Source organism: Periplaneta americana, chromosome 4, assembly GCF_040183065.1.
Source record: "Periplaneta americana isolate PAMFEO1 chromosome 4, P.americana_PAMFEO1_priV1, whole genome shotgun sequence".
Classification (NCBI taxonomy): Eukaryota; Metazoa; Arthropoda; class Insecta; order Blattodea; family Blattidae; genus Periplaneta; species Periplaneta americana.
In genome coordinates this window covers 182,756,090-182,772,148 of record NC_091120.1, presented here as the reverse complement: position 1 = coordinate 182,772,148, position 16,059 = coordinate 182,756,090, and the positions used below count along the sequence as shown (strand labels likewise).

General features: G+C 34.1%; 1 protein-coding gene across 2 annotated transcripts in view; it reads left to right on the top strand.

Moving 5' to 3' along the window:
• The window catches only part of Ufsp2 (UFM1 specific peptidase 2), a 49,806-nt gene that overhangs the window by 11,385 nt on the left and 22,362 nt on the right, over positions 1-16,059 (top strand). For both annotated transcript variants that reach the window (XM_069824480.1, XM_069824481.1), the window contains exons 3-6: positions 957-1,190; positions 10,066-10,272; positions 13,657-13,750; positions 13,933-14,202. In XM_069824480.1, the coding sequence (XP_069680581.1) occupies positions 957-1,190; positions 10,066-10,272; positions 13,657-13,750; positions 13,933-14,202 (805 nt within the window). The remainder of the gene's footprint in view (positions 1-956; positions 1,191-10,065; positions 10,273-13,656; positions 13,751-13,932; positions 14,203-16,059) is intronic.

The following is a 16,059-nucleotide window of genomic DNA, read 5'->3' as shown; positions in this document are numbered from 1 at the left end:
GTTTCGACCTATTTATGGGTCATCTTCAGAACTGGTCGTTGTTGGTTTTGGCGCCACTTGTTCTGTTTCCTGTGGTATAGTGTAGAGTCAAAGAGTGTGTGTGTTTTGAAGTTGAGTTGTGTGTTGAGAATTTCATTGGGGTGTGTTTGTGTGTGTATATTTCATATTGTTCTAGTGTGTTTAGTTTCTGGCTTTTTGGTTGGATGTGTAGTATTTCCATGTCTGTGTTGATGTCTCTGTGGGTGTGGTTAGCACATCACACTAACATACGAAAACAAAAAACACACAAAATTGCAACCTCATTCAAGAAATTAAATTACAAATAACACTACAAAAAACATCTCAACACACAAACAAAACAAACAAATACAACCACACAGGCGTATACAAACTCAAATGCAACACCTGCAACAACTTCTACATAGGACAGACAGGCAGATCGTTTCAAACACGTTACAAAGAACACATCACAGCCATAACAAAATTACAAAACATCTCCACATATGCAAAACACATCACAAATGCTAACCACACCTACATAGACATCAACACAGACATGGAAATACTACACATCCAACCAAAAAGCCAGAAACTCAACACACTAGAACAATATGAAATATACAGACACACAAAAACACACCCCAACGAAATTCTCAACACACAACTCAACTTCAAAACACACACACTCTTTGACTCCACACTATACCACAGGAACACACCCTCACAGGAAATAGAACAAGTGGTGCCGAGACCAACAATGACCAGTTCTGAAGATGACCCATAAATAGGTCGAAACATGTAAATGAGGTACGTTGAAATTTAACACAGGAAAGTCTTACCATACATATTCCGAAGTGATACAGTGTTAAAAGTTGTGTAATCAAGATGTATTTGTATTCCTTTCTATACATTTGAAAATATGACAGTATTTAAATTAATTTTTCGTTGTGTTTCAGGATGTACAAATTACAGACAACCCCCTTCTGTTACGATATGAACTGGGAAACCCAGCCGGGCTGAAAACTCAGTTCTGTGTACATGAGAACCTGAAGGATACATCATACGAAGTGGTGAATGAATCAGATCTGTGGTCACAATTCATCTATGTACGACTCCAAACAAAAATTCCTCTCACATGCGAACTGCAGACAGATGCTCTCAGTGAGGCAATGCTTCTGCTGCGGAAGAAGGTAGGTGTGATGTGGGATTAAAATTATTCTAATGTATAACACTCTCGGATGTAATGGAAAAGTATTCTCATGGTGACAGTTCTACAAAGACAGAGTTCTTACAATACATATGAGGGTGATTCCAGAAGCATTGCCCATTGCACATGCACCATATCTCCATGGAAATGTGTGGTTGTTAATTAATTTTGTTAATAGTGAGACGATTCTGTGCAGATTGAACTAAATTGCTTAAATAGTAATATGCGTTACAAGAGCGGATGTTGAAGTTTTCATGTTCGAGGAAAAGTTTGAAAAAGTAAAACGTAGTTGAGCTTTTTTAATTTCCGAGAATTGAAAGAAAACATACTGCTCGTATATTGTACATTATTTTGTGCAAAGATCGTTTATTACATACCTGAAAGAGGAATTTCTAATTAGTTGCAATGAAATCTCCATCTTGGTTTCTGTTCAATGACGGAAAATTTGCAAAACAAAAATATCTATCTTCAACATTGTTGCTTTAAAATGTTTTCTGTGTTTACTATACTCCAGCAGGCCATGATATACGTCTGTCTTTTTTTTTCCCCAGTCTATGATGAGTCTGGAATCTTGTTGATTTTTTCACGGCTTCCGTAATGTTACTTGCATCACGAATGCAGTAACTTTAGTGGAGTTGTAGAGTTTACTTAATTTTTGCAAATATTTAAAAACAATAATTAACAGTGCAATTTAGGTGAAATTGCAGTGGTAAGTTTCCAATTTATAATTATTACTATATTGAACGTCTCTAAAAATAATATGTTAAAAGCCTAAAGCAGTAAAATCAATATGTCACTTAAGCGGTAAGAAGAGGGAAATTGTTTTGTGTGTTAGGTTGGGAATACTGAATGTGGAATTTTAGACTTTCCGTGGATTGGTTTTGTGCGGAAAGCAAGCAAATACGCACTATCTCGCACAAAATATTTTTGTGTATAGGTCTAAGCCAGCGTTTCTCAATCTATGGTCCGCGGACCACCTCTGGTTCTCGAGGTCTACCCATGTTGTCCTTCAAAAAAGACAGAAGAAAAAATAAAATTCAAACGAATTGCGTATCACACTATAGCTGAAAATCTCAGAGTTTGGAAATTACACATGGCAATCGCCTTTCACTTTTTTTTTTACTGACGTTTTATGAAATTTATTACCCTACTCGTCTACTGAATTCCCACTCTACTCTCAGCAACAAAAGAGGGATTTAAAGCACTTGGTGTTTCTTGCCATCTTTTCCCTACATATCCCGCGCCTGTAACCCAGCCAGGGACCACCCGAATTCATAACAGAGGATCAAAGTACCGAACCTTTTCATGTATTTATGATTTTCTTAATAGTTTTGCCGACACCCAGTCTGCACACTGAAATGGTCACGTACTGTACGTCGTACACCAATAATAGAATGTGCCAAATTGCATATTTACTTGTTGAAAATCGGGCATGTTTCTGCATTAATTATTTTTATTTCTGCTTTTCCAGATGATGATATAAAAAATTTTAGACTTCGCCTATTTTAAAATCCAGGCGAATCAGATCCGTAAATTTAAATTACAATACTTTTCTAACTATATTTTTTGTAGCCAATCACAAGTAACTTATAACAAAATCTGTGCATTGTTGATTCGTCGCTTGCCTGTTAGCAGTTACTTGTTTGAAATCCTTCTTATGTGGTACACGCTAGTAGTTGTCTATGTCTCTGTTAAATAGTGTCCATTATACATAATGGAAAACTGGCTACGATCTGGATCTTTGAAAAGAAAGGAACGTGATACATTTCATTTAGGCAGTGCTAATAGTTGAGAAGCTGCGTGTGAAGATATTAATATCAATGAGGCAATGAGAGTGAACCAAAACCTCGGTGCGTTTGTTACGAAGTGCTTTCAGATGAGAGTATGAAACCCGTGAAATTGAAACGGCACTTAGAGGCGAAACACGCAAGTGTAAAAAGTAAACCTGTAGAATTATTAATGTGAGTACCAAGATTTATTTATTTTGTTAATTAATAAATTAAAGATTATCCAAACTCCAACAGTCTTGAATTATTAAAAAAACGAAAATGAATTTTCTCCTATTAACTTTAACTTAATTAGTTAATACTAATATAAAATGAATTGAAATAAATTAATTTTAATTAATTAATTTTATTTCAAAATTTAGGTATACTGGTATTAAAATATGCTACAAAAATAATAAATTTGCTTTCGAAGGGAACAAGAGTAAGGTGGTCTGCGGAACTGTTCTGACTTAAAAAAGTGGTCCCCACTTCAAAGAAGTTTGAGAAACGCTGGTCTAAGCGATAGAAATAGGAGACGAAAATCAGTCAGGTAACGTCACTGTGTCTAACCTCGTAGTTGATAGAGCGTCGTTAAATAACCAACTAAAAAAAAAGTCACTGTGTTAGACCAAAGAGCCTTAAAAAAATGAAAACTTATGCTGATGGATATTTTATAATTGCTTCAAGAAATGTATGGTGACTACATTAGACCATAACACCATTTCCCAATGGTCTCGATGTTTTCGTGAAGGTTGTATTGCTATAAAAAGTGGTTCTTGAGAGACCGTGGCCCAGTAAATTATTTTTCTATAAGTCGACCTGGTCCCAACAAATTTACTCGGAAATTCCTTTTCAAATTTTTTTAAAGTTCATACATCTAACTAACATAAGTATTAATAATTAAGTATGGCGTCATCTTAAGACTTAAAAAACATTAATAGCCTACACTATCCGGTGAATTCAGTGGTGTACTTTTTTTTCCACTGGTAGTAGGTATCTACACTGAAAACTATGGAAGATATCAGAGGTGTCCATAAATCTACTGTAAGCCAATTGCGCAATACCATATGAGCTATTCCATCTCAAATCGACCGAGATATAGAGAAAATTGACCTTACAATTTCTAAATACAATGAAACTCTTTTTTTACGTAGAGAACTGTGATACAATGCTTTGTGCAAAGTTTGAGGCATCAGAACTTCATAGTGTTTAAATTTAAAATATTTTAATTTATCGTATTTTCATAAAATTAGCAACTTTAAACTGTTGTAGCTCCGAAACCCTTTCACCCAATGATCAAAATCATGGTTTATTTTGATGCTGAGAAATTAAAGTTTATATTGACATATAAACAGATTTTCTTACTTTTTATGGAAATGGAGAAATTTAGATTTTTCCTCATTAAGACGCCTTTGGCTAGGAAAAAATATTTTAAAAATATATAGTTAGATTCCTCATTGAAAGTACAAATAAACACATATTTTTTACTGGCGGTATGTTGATAAGAAAGTATTGAAAATATCAAATAAAGAAAATAAATAGTACGCACGTGAACTAACCAGCTGACTGAGACGGGAGCTAGCCGAAGACAAGCAAGGCCAGGAGACAAACACGTGATGTGTCGTCTAGCAGTCATGGCTGTGCTGGCTTTATCACAGGTTTTCATAAACACAGGAGTAAAATGACACCCAGTGCTCGCTTATCTTCAGCTCTCAGCCAGTGCGTGCGGTACTGCGCCATTCAAGTCTAGACGTGTGAAAATAATCTATTTAATACCCTCGAAACTTATTGCCGTACCACTCAGCAAACAATGCCGAATCCCTCTTAATAGTGCAAGATTTTTTGTCAATATTTTTTTACATTTTTACAAATGGCCAAAAAGCCTAAAAGCAAGTAAAATCAGATTATCTGTCTCTCTGTGTACAATAAAAATGATTACTTCTTATCATAACCTACCAAATGTCAGCTTCAAAATGAGCTCTCGTTCAATGTTCTGCATAAATGGTTCCAGAGTTCTGAGCGCTGAAAGAGGCTTGTTTTTATAAACTACACTAAATTTGTCACTCAATAATACGAAAACCGTTTGACTTTCGATAGTATATTTTTGCAAATGCACTCCCCTCAGCACCTTGTATAAGTAGGGAAAAAATTAGAGTATAAAACAGGCATGTCAAAAACGAGGCACTGAATGTGCAGTATATGTGCACGGGATCGTCTGTCTGTGCAGATTGCGTCATTCACACGCTGCTCTTATCAGTTCTTAGCTGGAGGGGTGTACAAGAATCTATTCTGCGCTTCTGGTGTTGGATTAAAAATTAAAGATAAATTACTGGAAGTATATCAACATGATACAGTGACGTAACATGGAAAATTTGCCATTATATTTTTCCAGAAAATGTTTCCGTCTTTGCAAATAGTTTCTTTCTTGCTCCCTTACAACCTCAAGAGCCTCACAGGTATTCCTCGCTCAGTAGTTTCATAACTTAACAGCTTATCAAATGGAAGTCGTAAGTCGTTTAACCTTTGACGGCAGTGTGAGAAGAAACTCACGTTTTGTCTTCCCTTGACAATAGGCCTACTGATTAAGAAATAAGCGTTGTCGAATATATTCTGAAAACTTTACTAACCTAATCTAAACTGTCACAACATTATTAGCTTGACATGGGCTGATGAAATCCTACCGTTTTAAAATAATTATTAGCTATATTTGATTGAGGAAATATTAATAATCATTTTCTATGATTCCTGATTTCTCGTCTTCGTTATGTCTGCGGACTCACTTTATTTTTCGTAACGCGTTCACATTCACAGGCCAATCATTCACCATACCCAAAACAAGTGTAAAGTTCTACATTGTACCTAATGTGGATTGTGATTTTCTAAGAAAATTAATTATTTTCAAATTCTGATCGCTTTTGAATTGCGCGTGTACAGTTTTTTGAGCGAGTGTAATACAATAGTACGCATTGAGTAAATGGTAGTATTTGAGCGGCAAATAATTCATCCACCTATCAGAATAAGAGGTGATTTTATAATTTTATAAAACTTAGCTACATAAGTTAAAAAAAATGGTTAATAATAATAATAATAATAATAATAATAATAATAATAATGATAATAATAATACTAATAATAATAAGGAAAGAAAATGCAGGAACATTTATAAATTGAAGGGAAACCGGCATAGGCCTATGAATCATAATGTAGTTATAATAATTTATTTATTTATTATTAATATTTGTGTGCTGAACAATAGCCAGAGGCCAATTATAGTTCAGCACAAAATACAAACAGAAGATACAAAGGTGCAAAAACAAAATAAATATCTTAAATAAACAAAAACAAACATAAATAAAATTGAGAACAAGAACAGTAAATACTAATAATCAAAACGAAACTATACCTTAAAAGGATCTAAATTGTGCCCATGCAAATTGGCATATTTTATGCATCTACAGACTGGAGAAAGTGATTTTGAATTTCTGTTATAAATTTTTTTTTGAAATCTTAAACCTTTTGTAGGAATACGAAGGCTGATATTGTTAATGATAGACTCACAATCAATATCACCCTTGATAACTTTGCAAAAAAATTGATAATCAAGATTTTGACGTCTAGAATATAGGCTACAACAGTTAAAATATTTACAGGTAATCTCATAGTTAAAGTCAGAGGAATTGGGTATAAATCGAAAAGCACATAAGGAAATAAATTTTCTTTGAATATTTTCCAATTTAACCGAATCAGTTGAAGTAATGGAATTCCAGGCTACAGATGCATATTCAAGTTTAGATCGAACCAAAGTAAAGCATAGAATTAATAGTGACTCTGGAGTAGAAAAAGAATAAGTTATAGATCTTATTAAACCAAGCATTCTTATTGAATGATTATAAATATATTGAACATGATTGTGAAAGTATAATTTAGAATCGAGTAATACACCAAGATCTTTAATAGAATTTTTCCTAATAATACAGACGTTGTTAAGAGAATAGTTAAATTTTATGGAAGTAGTTTTTCGTGAGTACGAAATGACAAAAGTTTTTGTTAATAATAATAATAATAATAATAATAATAATAATAATAATACAAATAATAATAACAAAAAATAAAAATTCACGTCTGAAAAAACAGACTGCTCTCAAAGTGTTCTAAAATAGTCTATAATATAATCTAGTAAGCTAAACATTGAAAAAATGTTACCCTAAAAACAATTAGCCTTGGAATGATATGTCATACAATTACATATTCCTTTAATAAAGATTAAAAAACACAACATTTGAATTATTAAGTGAACTAAAATTAACATCTCTCTTAGAAAAATGTTTCAAATTGATCTTTTAAGAATTTTTACTACTTAAATCTGAAGATACAATGAAACACAAATTACGTATTGTGAACACAGTATTTACTGGTCCGACTTGGATGACGATGCTTCATTATCAGGCACAATGTTCACTTTTGCAGATACTATTCTTTCTATATCTGGCACTATTTTATTAGCTGTAGAAAGTCTCACTACAGAGCGGAGATTTTCGTCTGAAAGTCGGGCTCTCTCTCCAGATTTATTTTGCTTCATCAGGGAAAAAAACTGTTCGCAAGTGTAAGTGCTGGAAAATATAGAAATCATTTCTGCTGCAAATTTATGAAATTGTGGGTAGCGTCTTCGTTCAAGTGCCTTGTAAAATCCAGTGATATCTTTATTAATGTAGATTTTTTTAAGTTCTGAATTACATTGTAAGTCGATTAGTTCAAGTTGCAAACTGGAAGGAACGTCCAAAGGCTTTGCAGAGCATGGCATAGTGAAGAGTTCCAACTTCAATTGCAGTGCCTCCAAGTCATGAAATCTATTGTCAAATTCATCTTTCACACTGCTGAAAGTGGTTATGTATTTCTGGACGTCCACTCTTGCATTCAGCGACCGAAGATAGGGAAAATGGGTAAAATTGTGATCCTCTATTTGTGTTTTCCATAAGGAAATCATAAGTTTAAATGCTTTCACTGCATCATTAATATCACAAATCAGTTTATCTTTCCCTTGTAGTTTTAAGTTTAAATCATTCAAATGTTTCGTGAGGTCCACCAAGAAAGCCAAGTCCTGAACCCATGTAGGATCGTCTAATTCAGGAATATTTTTGCCCCTCCTAAGCATAAATTCCGAAATGTACTCTCTCAAATTGAAAAATCTTTCGAGAGTTTTTGCGCGACTTAGCCACCGAACTTCACAATGATATGGAACATCCGTGTAGTCACATTCAATTGATTCCAAAAAGTCCTTGAATTGTCTGTGATTTAGAGCATGTGACCTTATGAAATTTACACACTTCAGTACTACATCCATCACATGTTTAATATTTGCACGTTTAGCACATAAGGCTTCTTGATGAATAACACAATGAATAGCTATTATGTTACGTTTGAAATTATTTAATTCAAGATGCCGTTTTAATAATCCTACGAAACCTTGCTTCCCTCCAGTCATAGAAGGGGCACCATCAGTTGTGACGGACGTCAATTTATCCCAAGACAGCCCTACACGTTCAATGGATTTTACGATTCCGTTGAAAATATCTTCACCTGTTGTTGTATTTTTCAGAGGAATTAAGTCTAAAAATTCCTCCGTAATTTCTAAGTTTTCATCCACTCCTCTAATAAATACAACAAGCTGAGCCGTATCACATACGTCAGTGCTCTCATCAGTAGCCAGCGAAAAAGAAACGAAATTATTACATAGGCTTCTCAATTGACGTTGTGAGTCTTCGGCAAGTTCGTTTATTCTCGACAAAGGTATCGAGCTGTATTTCTTAACTTTCTTAGGGGACATTATATGCACTGCATCGGTAATACAATCTTTAATGAATTCCCCTTCTGTAAACGGACGACATTTCTTTGCGATTTTCAAAGATATTTCATAACTAACACGTAAGCAGCTTTCATGATGATTAGGTTGCGAGTCAACAGTGTTAGTAGCATTCTGAAAGCAATTAATATAGACTAATTAACAATTATTAACGTTTATTTAGTTAATGCCTAAAAGTATAAATAAAGTGTAGAAAATTATAGAAAATATTTAGGTCCTCTAAATTGTACTTACGTCTTCTGAAAGGTGAGAAATCAATTTTATCCTCTCTTCGCTTTGGTAACTTTTATAATCCACTTCATGGTGCATTTCATAATACCATTTGTTTCTTGCAGACTAAACACTGTGCATCTCCACGATATTCTGCACTAAGAAACATATAGCGCCAATCGGGATTGAATCGACTGGAGGATTTTCGTTTTTCTGGGTTGCAGGACATACTGTGTTCCTGGAACGATAACTTATCTGAAACTGCAGATACCGAACTGTACAGCCCTGTCGCGCTCCCGTCCACGCCGATTCACTCCCTCCAGGTAGGGGAATAGGAAACGAACAGTGCACACAGACCGCTGCACAATGTGCGCGATTGCACAATGTGCAGGGTTTTGACATGCCTGGTATAAAAAAATGCAAGGTTTTTTACTGATCGATTTCATATGGAATAGCCCATGTACTGTGTGTGGCAGACATCTCCAGGTAAGATTTACTACGAAATACTGGGGCCTGTTTTATAAACACACTAATAATATTACCTAATACAGTGTATCGCACTTGCTACCGAATCCAGAATTTATTTTAATAATTCCAATACTAATGAAGATATTGATCACTGTAGTGGACCTTAGTGCAACAAATGATAAGGAAAACCCATGCATTGTCTGCTGGGCTGAACTTAAAGCAAACCAAGTTACTGGCATTCTTACTGAGCTGCGAGATTGCTGTGTATTGGGTATACAGAATGTAATGGAGCAATATTTTGAGCAACTGCTCCGAAATTCAGGATAGAATCTCTCCATTTTCTTAAATAAATAATTCTTTAGTTATGTGAAAGATCACTTACCAGATTGTAGTGCCATGAAACGGCAGGTATTCCAAGCCCTTAGGTTTAACTCACCCTGTATTTGGAATTTTGTGATAAGTTAAGAGGTTATGTTATGTTTGAATGTAAATAATATACTATTCTCAACAGTTAGTTAAGGTAGCTGAGATTGAATTACTGGTGTTTTTGCTAGCTTGCAGCTGGAATGGTGTGCTTCCATTTTCCCAAGTCAAGTGTATACCTGATGAGCAGTGAAGCAGAAAATGGTTTAAGTGGATTGTCTGGTGATCCAACTGTTGGAGAGCTATGCAGTGTCAGTGGTGATGCTGATTGCAATCAGAGCCTTTCTGAAGGATGTGGCAAAGTGAAAGGCAAGAAGAAGTGCTCTTTAAAAGACATTGTAAGTTCTATAATTCTCTTTGTACTTCCACTTCTTTTGGGATTTTTATTTGTCCAAGTTCAGCTTGGTGTACAGTTCAACAAGTAAAGTGTCGTGGATGGTACGGACAGATTACTATTCCTGGTTAGTCCAAAAAAAGAGAAAATTCACTTTTGTCGAGATTATTTTGTAAGGAAGTTACTCCTGTAAAACAAAGAGTAACAAAGTCAAATTAAATAATGCTCAAATGTTGCCTAATTTTGAAACAAAAGTTGTAGTCTGCTGACTTCTTTGTTAATGCACTTACCTTCTTCCTACTTCCATCAAGTAGTCGGTATGAGTCACTGCATAGACCTGTTACTGGTAGTAAATAAAGTATAAAAAAACATATTACAGTAATTTTTTTTTTGCATTGTGTGTTATACATAGTTTACCCAGTAAATAAATAATTAGTCTTTTTATGAGCATCCTGTAAAGATTTGTTATTAATCTTTACATATTCTGTAAAGAGATCAGCTAAGTTTTTATTATTATTATTATTATTATTATTATTATTATTATTATTATTATTATTATTTGGTGCAATGGCAGCACTCTTAACTTGCTGTTATTCACCCCGACTCTACAAGCATATGGCAAGAAGCATAGATCATTTGGTTCCTTAGAGATCATCAAGATTGTTATACTGGTGACAGACTTCAGTCGCTAATCGCGATTAGCATTATTGCGATTAGCCCTGATCGCAATTACCGAAAATGTGGTGACACATTAGGTCACGCTTGGTCCCGTCTGGTCAACAGCTGAATTAACCATAGAGAAAACAATTTTCTGTATGTACATACGTGTATGTTTCTTTCCCTCCTGGACAACATCTAAAGTTTAAAGTTCATACTTTCTTTTGATACTTGTTCATTACTTTTTTTTTTTTTTTTTTTTTTTTTTTTTTTTTTTTTTTTTTTTTTTCCCCGTTGGTATGGGAATTTATTTGTTAAAATTGTTATATGCTTTACAATATAAACTGATACAATTTATATTATTTTGAAAAGAGATTTTATAACCTATAAAATTTATATCATCATGCCAAAAATTTATATTATTTTGTAAAAAAGCATATTTTTTAAATCAACCCTAACCTCAACCATAGCGTCGTAATGGAGACTGAAATTGAAAATCTGAAAAAGAAACCAATTCCAATTTGTAATCCATAATTTATTGAAATGAAACATCTTTCAGGAGCCTTCTATTGCTCTCTCTCTCTCTCTCTCTATATATATATATATATATATATATATATATATATATATATATATATGTATATATATATATATATGAATAATTCGTCTGTCATTTGTTAATATATTTCTTTTTACTTTTCCCACATCTGCATTAAATTTGTCCACTACGTCTAATAATAGCCAAATTCATTTTCTAGCCATTCATTTTCATTTCTATTTCATATAATACAGTGGAAGGGGTAACAAAATTTCACAGCAGAAGCTATCACGACTTCCTAAATAATATTAATTAAGGTGATTCGAAACCAAAGATTACTAAAATGTTACTTTCGTCCACTGGGCCGTGCCTCAGTGCGATTATCTAGTTCTGGGAACAGGATTTAGCTCCTGATCGTGATCAGGACGGTGACACACTACAAACCCGATCGTGATTATGTCGATAATTGCGATTAGTGACTGTAGTCTGTCACCAGTATCACGCTTTACATATGCTGTAGAGAAAGATTAGTGTTCTGCCCAAGGCAGGTCTTTCACTGAAAACACAGCTTTCTCCAATCTTTCCTATTTTCTGCCTTTCTCTTTGTTTCCTCATATGATCCATATATCTTAATGTCATCTATCGTCTGATATCTTCTTCTACTCCAAACTCTTCTCTCGTTCATCTTTCTTTCCAGTGCATCCTTCAGTAGGCAGTTTCTTCTCAGGCAGTGACCCAACCAATTCCTTTTCCTCTTCCTCATCAGTTTTAGTATCATTCTTTCTTCACTTACTCTCTCCAACACAGGTTCATTTCTTATTCTGTCTGTCCGCTTCACATGTTCCATTCTTCTCCATATCCACATTTCAAATGCTTCTAGTTGCTTCTCTTCACTTCGTCATAATATCAATGTTTCTGCCCAATACAATACCACACTCCATACAAAGCACTCCACTAGTCTCTTCCTTAGTTCTTTTTTCAGAGGTCCTCAGAAGATACTCCTTTTTCTCTTAAAAACTTCCTTGGCCATTGCTATCCTCCTTTTGACTTCCTGGCAGCAGCTCATGTTACTGCTTATAGTACACCCCAAGTATCAAGCTGTCCACTTGCTCTACTGCCTCATTTAGAATTCGCAAGTTTAGTTTATCCTGTGACCATGCTCCTCGCCTTGTTTGCATTTATCTTCATCCCATACTGCTCACAGCTGTCATTTAGCTCCAGTAGCATATTCTTTATTATCATTCCCTCTTCTGCTAACAACGCCATATCATCAGCATATTTTACGCACTTTATTCTTCTTCCTCCTACTATCACTCCTCCCATGTTCTGAAAACATTTCTGTAAATAAATTATAAAATTTTAAATTTCGGTTTTGAAAAAACGTAAAAAATTATATATTGGAAATGATGCTATTTCGGTATATGTGAACATTTTAGAAAATGCGTCCTTGATTCTGTAGACAACAATGATGTAAAAGAATTGTAAAAATTTCAGAACAATTGACTGATATTCAGTATAGAAAAGTGGAACAGAACTCTGAAAAATTTAAAGTTACAGAAAATCAAGTTTAAAGTTTTAGTAGGCTTATATAGTGAAACCTCGATCCATCGTTTTGGGGGGGGGGGGAAACAGGAAATAAAAGCGATAATACTGGGAAACCATAAAAATTACAGTATTTAGGCATATAATGGATGCAACAAAGTTATGAACGTATCCCGCTGCTCCCTAGATGATTTACTTAAGGGGGAATACCCACATAATCGATGCATTTAATTTTTAACAATAATCATAAATGATATAAAATCATAATGAACGTGTCTTGTAATATTTTGTTCTTGTTTGTAAACGTGTGATAAAAAAAGCTATTGTTTGCTTAAATAGAGTATAGTATATAGCTCGCATGCAAATTCCTGCACTATCCTCTTAAAACTTCCCAGCATCATATGTTTTCCTTTCTTTTTTCTTTGCAAGTTGCTCCCCATGCAGTTTTGTCACTTTGTCTGCCTGTCTTTTCTATTTTTCCACACGTAAACACCGCTTCACAGTCCATTTCAAGTGTTGCCTATTGTTCATCATACAGATTTTCTTCTTGGTTTAAGTTGGTGCTTATTGACCTGTTGACTGATATTAAAAGTGTTTGATGTTTAACATGCAATGCAATGTACTAATGTTATATATTTTTGCTAATTGCAGGATGTTTTATCAGTAGAAATGTTGCTAAAATCAACCCGGGACTGCAATGTAGAATATCCGAACAAATGTGCGCCTGTTATACAACATGTAAAAAGTGAGTAAAATTTGGCTTTCAATTAAATGAAATTTGAATCTGTTGAAAACAAAATTAACAATTACAAATCTAATTGGCGACACCATGTCTCCAGAATGGATGTTCTGGAAGAATGTTCTGATACACGAGGTGTAAGAGAGATATTTACTTACTAACACTAATTTTCTTTTTTTATATATTAGGAAACTACAAGTGTGTGAAGACATTCATTAAAGTGGATTCCCTGTCGATGGTGCATCGGAATTCACAGGTTGTTCGTCTGTATGCAGTATTGGTGGACAGTTTATGGCGTAATTTGAAACTTGCAGAGAATTCATTCCTGGAACAGTTACTGATTTCTAAAGGTCCGTCACCTGTGGTTTCTTCACCTGAGCCATATCATTTCTTTCCACAAGGATGTGGTCATTTTGTGACCATTATGTATCCGAAGAAGAAACCAGACTTCGAGCTTGGTATGTATGAGGCCACTTCATAACCTTAAAAGATAAATTTGATTCATTGCTTTCGTGACAACCATCATCATCATCATCATCAACAACAATCTTTCATCGTGTCCTCTTCATGTATAGGATCGATAACAGATCTGCCTCTGTATGTCTCTATCATTTCATGCTTTATTAGTTAATATCTCCTCCTATTGGGATATCCTGAACTAGCACCAACAGATAGCGCACGTGTACTTTAAGGAATGTGCTTTCCGTGTGCATTTGTTTTTCGGTATATGAACATTGAGGATATACGTAGTGTATTAGTGTATTAAATACTCTTAAAAACAACTAAAAATGGCAAATTTTTGTTATGTTCCTATATTTTTGAAAACCAGGGAAAGCTTTTTGTGCGAGATCGTGCATATTTGCTTGGTTTCCGCACAAAACCAATCTGCAGTAAGTGTAAAATTCCACAGTCAGTATTCCCAATCTAACACACATAACAATTTTACTGCTTTAGGCTTTTAACATTTTATTTTTAGAGACGTTCAATATAGTAATAATTATAAATTGGAAACTTACCACTGCAATTTCACCTAAATTGCACTGTTAATTATTGTTTTTAAATATTTGCAAAAATTAAGTAAACTCTACAACTCCACTAAAGTTACTGTATTCGTGATGCAAGTAACATTAAGGAAGCCGTGAAAAAATCAACAAGATTCCAGATGCCGATGTTATTACTGCAATATGTTATATAAATAATATTGTTAAAATATTAAAATGAAAAATAAATCATTACATAACCTTACCGTTTGTTTTAAGTTCGCATTTATAGACTGGGGGAAAAAAAAGACAGACGTATATCACGGCCTGCTGGAGTATAGTAAACACAGAACACATTTTAAAGCAACAATGTTGAAGATAGATATTTTTGTTTTCCAAATTTGCCGTCATCGAACAGAAACCAAGATGGAGATTTCATTGCAACTAATTAGAAATTCCTCTTTCAGGTATGTAATAAACGATCTTCGCACAAAATAATGTACGATACACGAGCGGTATGTTTTCTTTCAATTCTCGGAAATTAAAAAAGCTCAACTACGTTTTACTTTTTCAAACTTTTCCTCGAACATGAAAACTTCAACATACCGCTCTTGTAACGCATATTACTACTCTCTTCAATCAGGTCCCGAAATATTCTGAATATATGCTTTAAACCTTAAAAAATATAAGTAATTAAATTGCGCCTCGAAAGTGCTAGTGCTAAATAAAAGTAACTACTTCAAGTAAGGAATTGTTGACTACAGTTTCATTTTGGAAGAGAAAAAAGAAAAATTAATAAAAACATATGCAACCTCGACAGCGAGCTATGTTAGTTTAGATTATATGCAGTAGTTGGAGTCTCTGAAGTTTACGCCTGCAGTAAACTCTCGATAAACTGGGATGTTTATTATCCAGGACGATCCCTAGTGAAATCCATTTCGTGAATAATGTTTTTAATGTGCTGTACCCTAATTATTAAAACCATGTTTTAACTTCAAATTTTCAAAATCATCCTACATGGTATTCAAAACTGCATATCCTTAACCTACAAAATGCACGACTAATCGTGATACTACTGCGATCATATATCATCCTATTAAAAATTACATTTGATCTTTCTGCAACTACAGAAAAAAAAATACAAGGAATTCAATCTCGATAGTCCCTTCCCTATAAAAAAAAAACACATTGGTGGCTGCATATCCTGTTTTTAGCGTACGGTTCTTAAATACCAATCATGAAAGAGAGCAATATTCACCTTCGACATAGTTCATATTTTTTTATTCGTGCACTTCGTTCTCAAAGTTCTCATTTAGGTCCATGAACATTCAATTT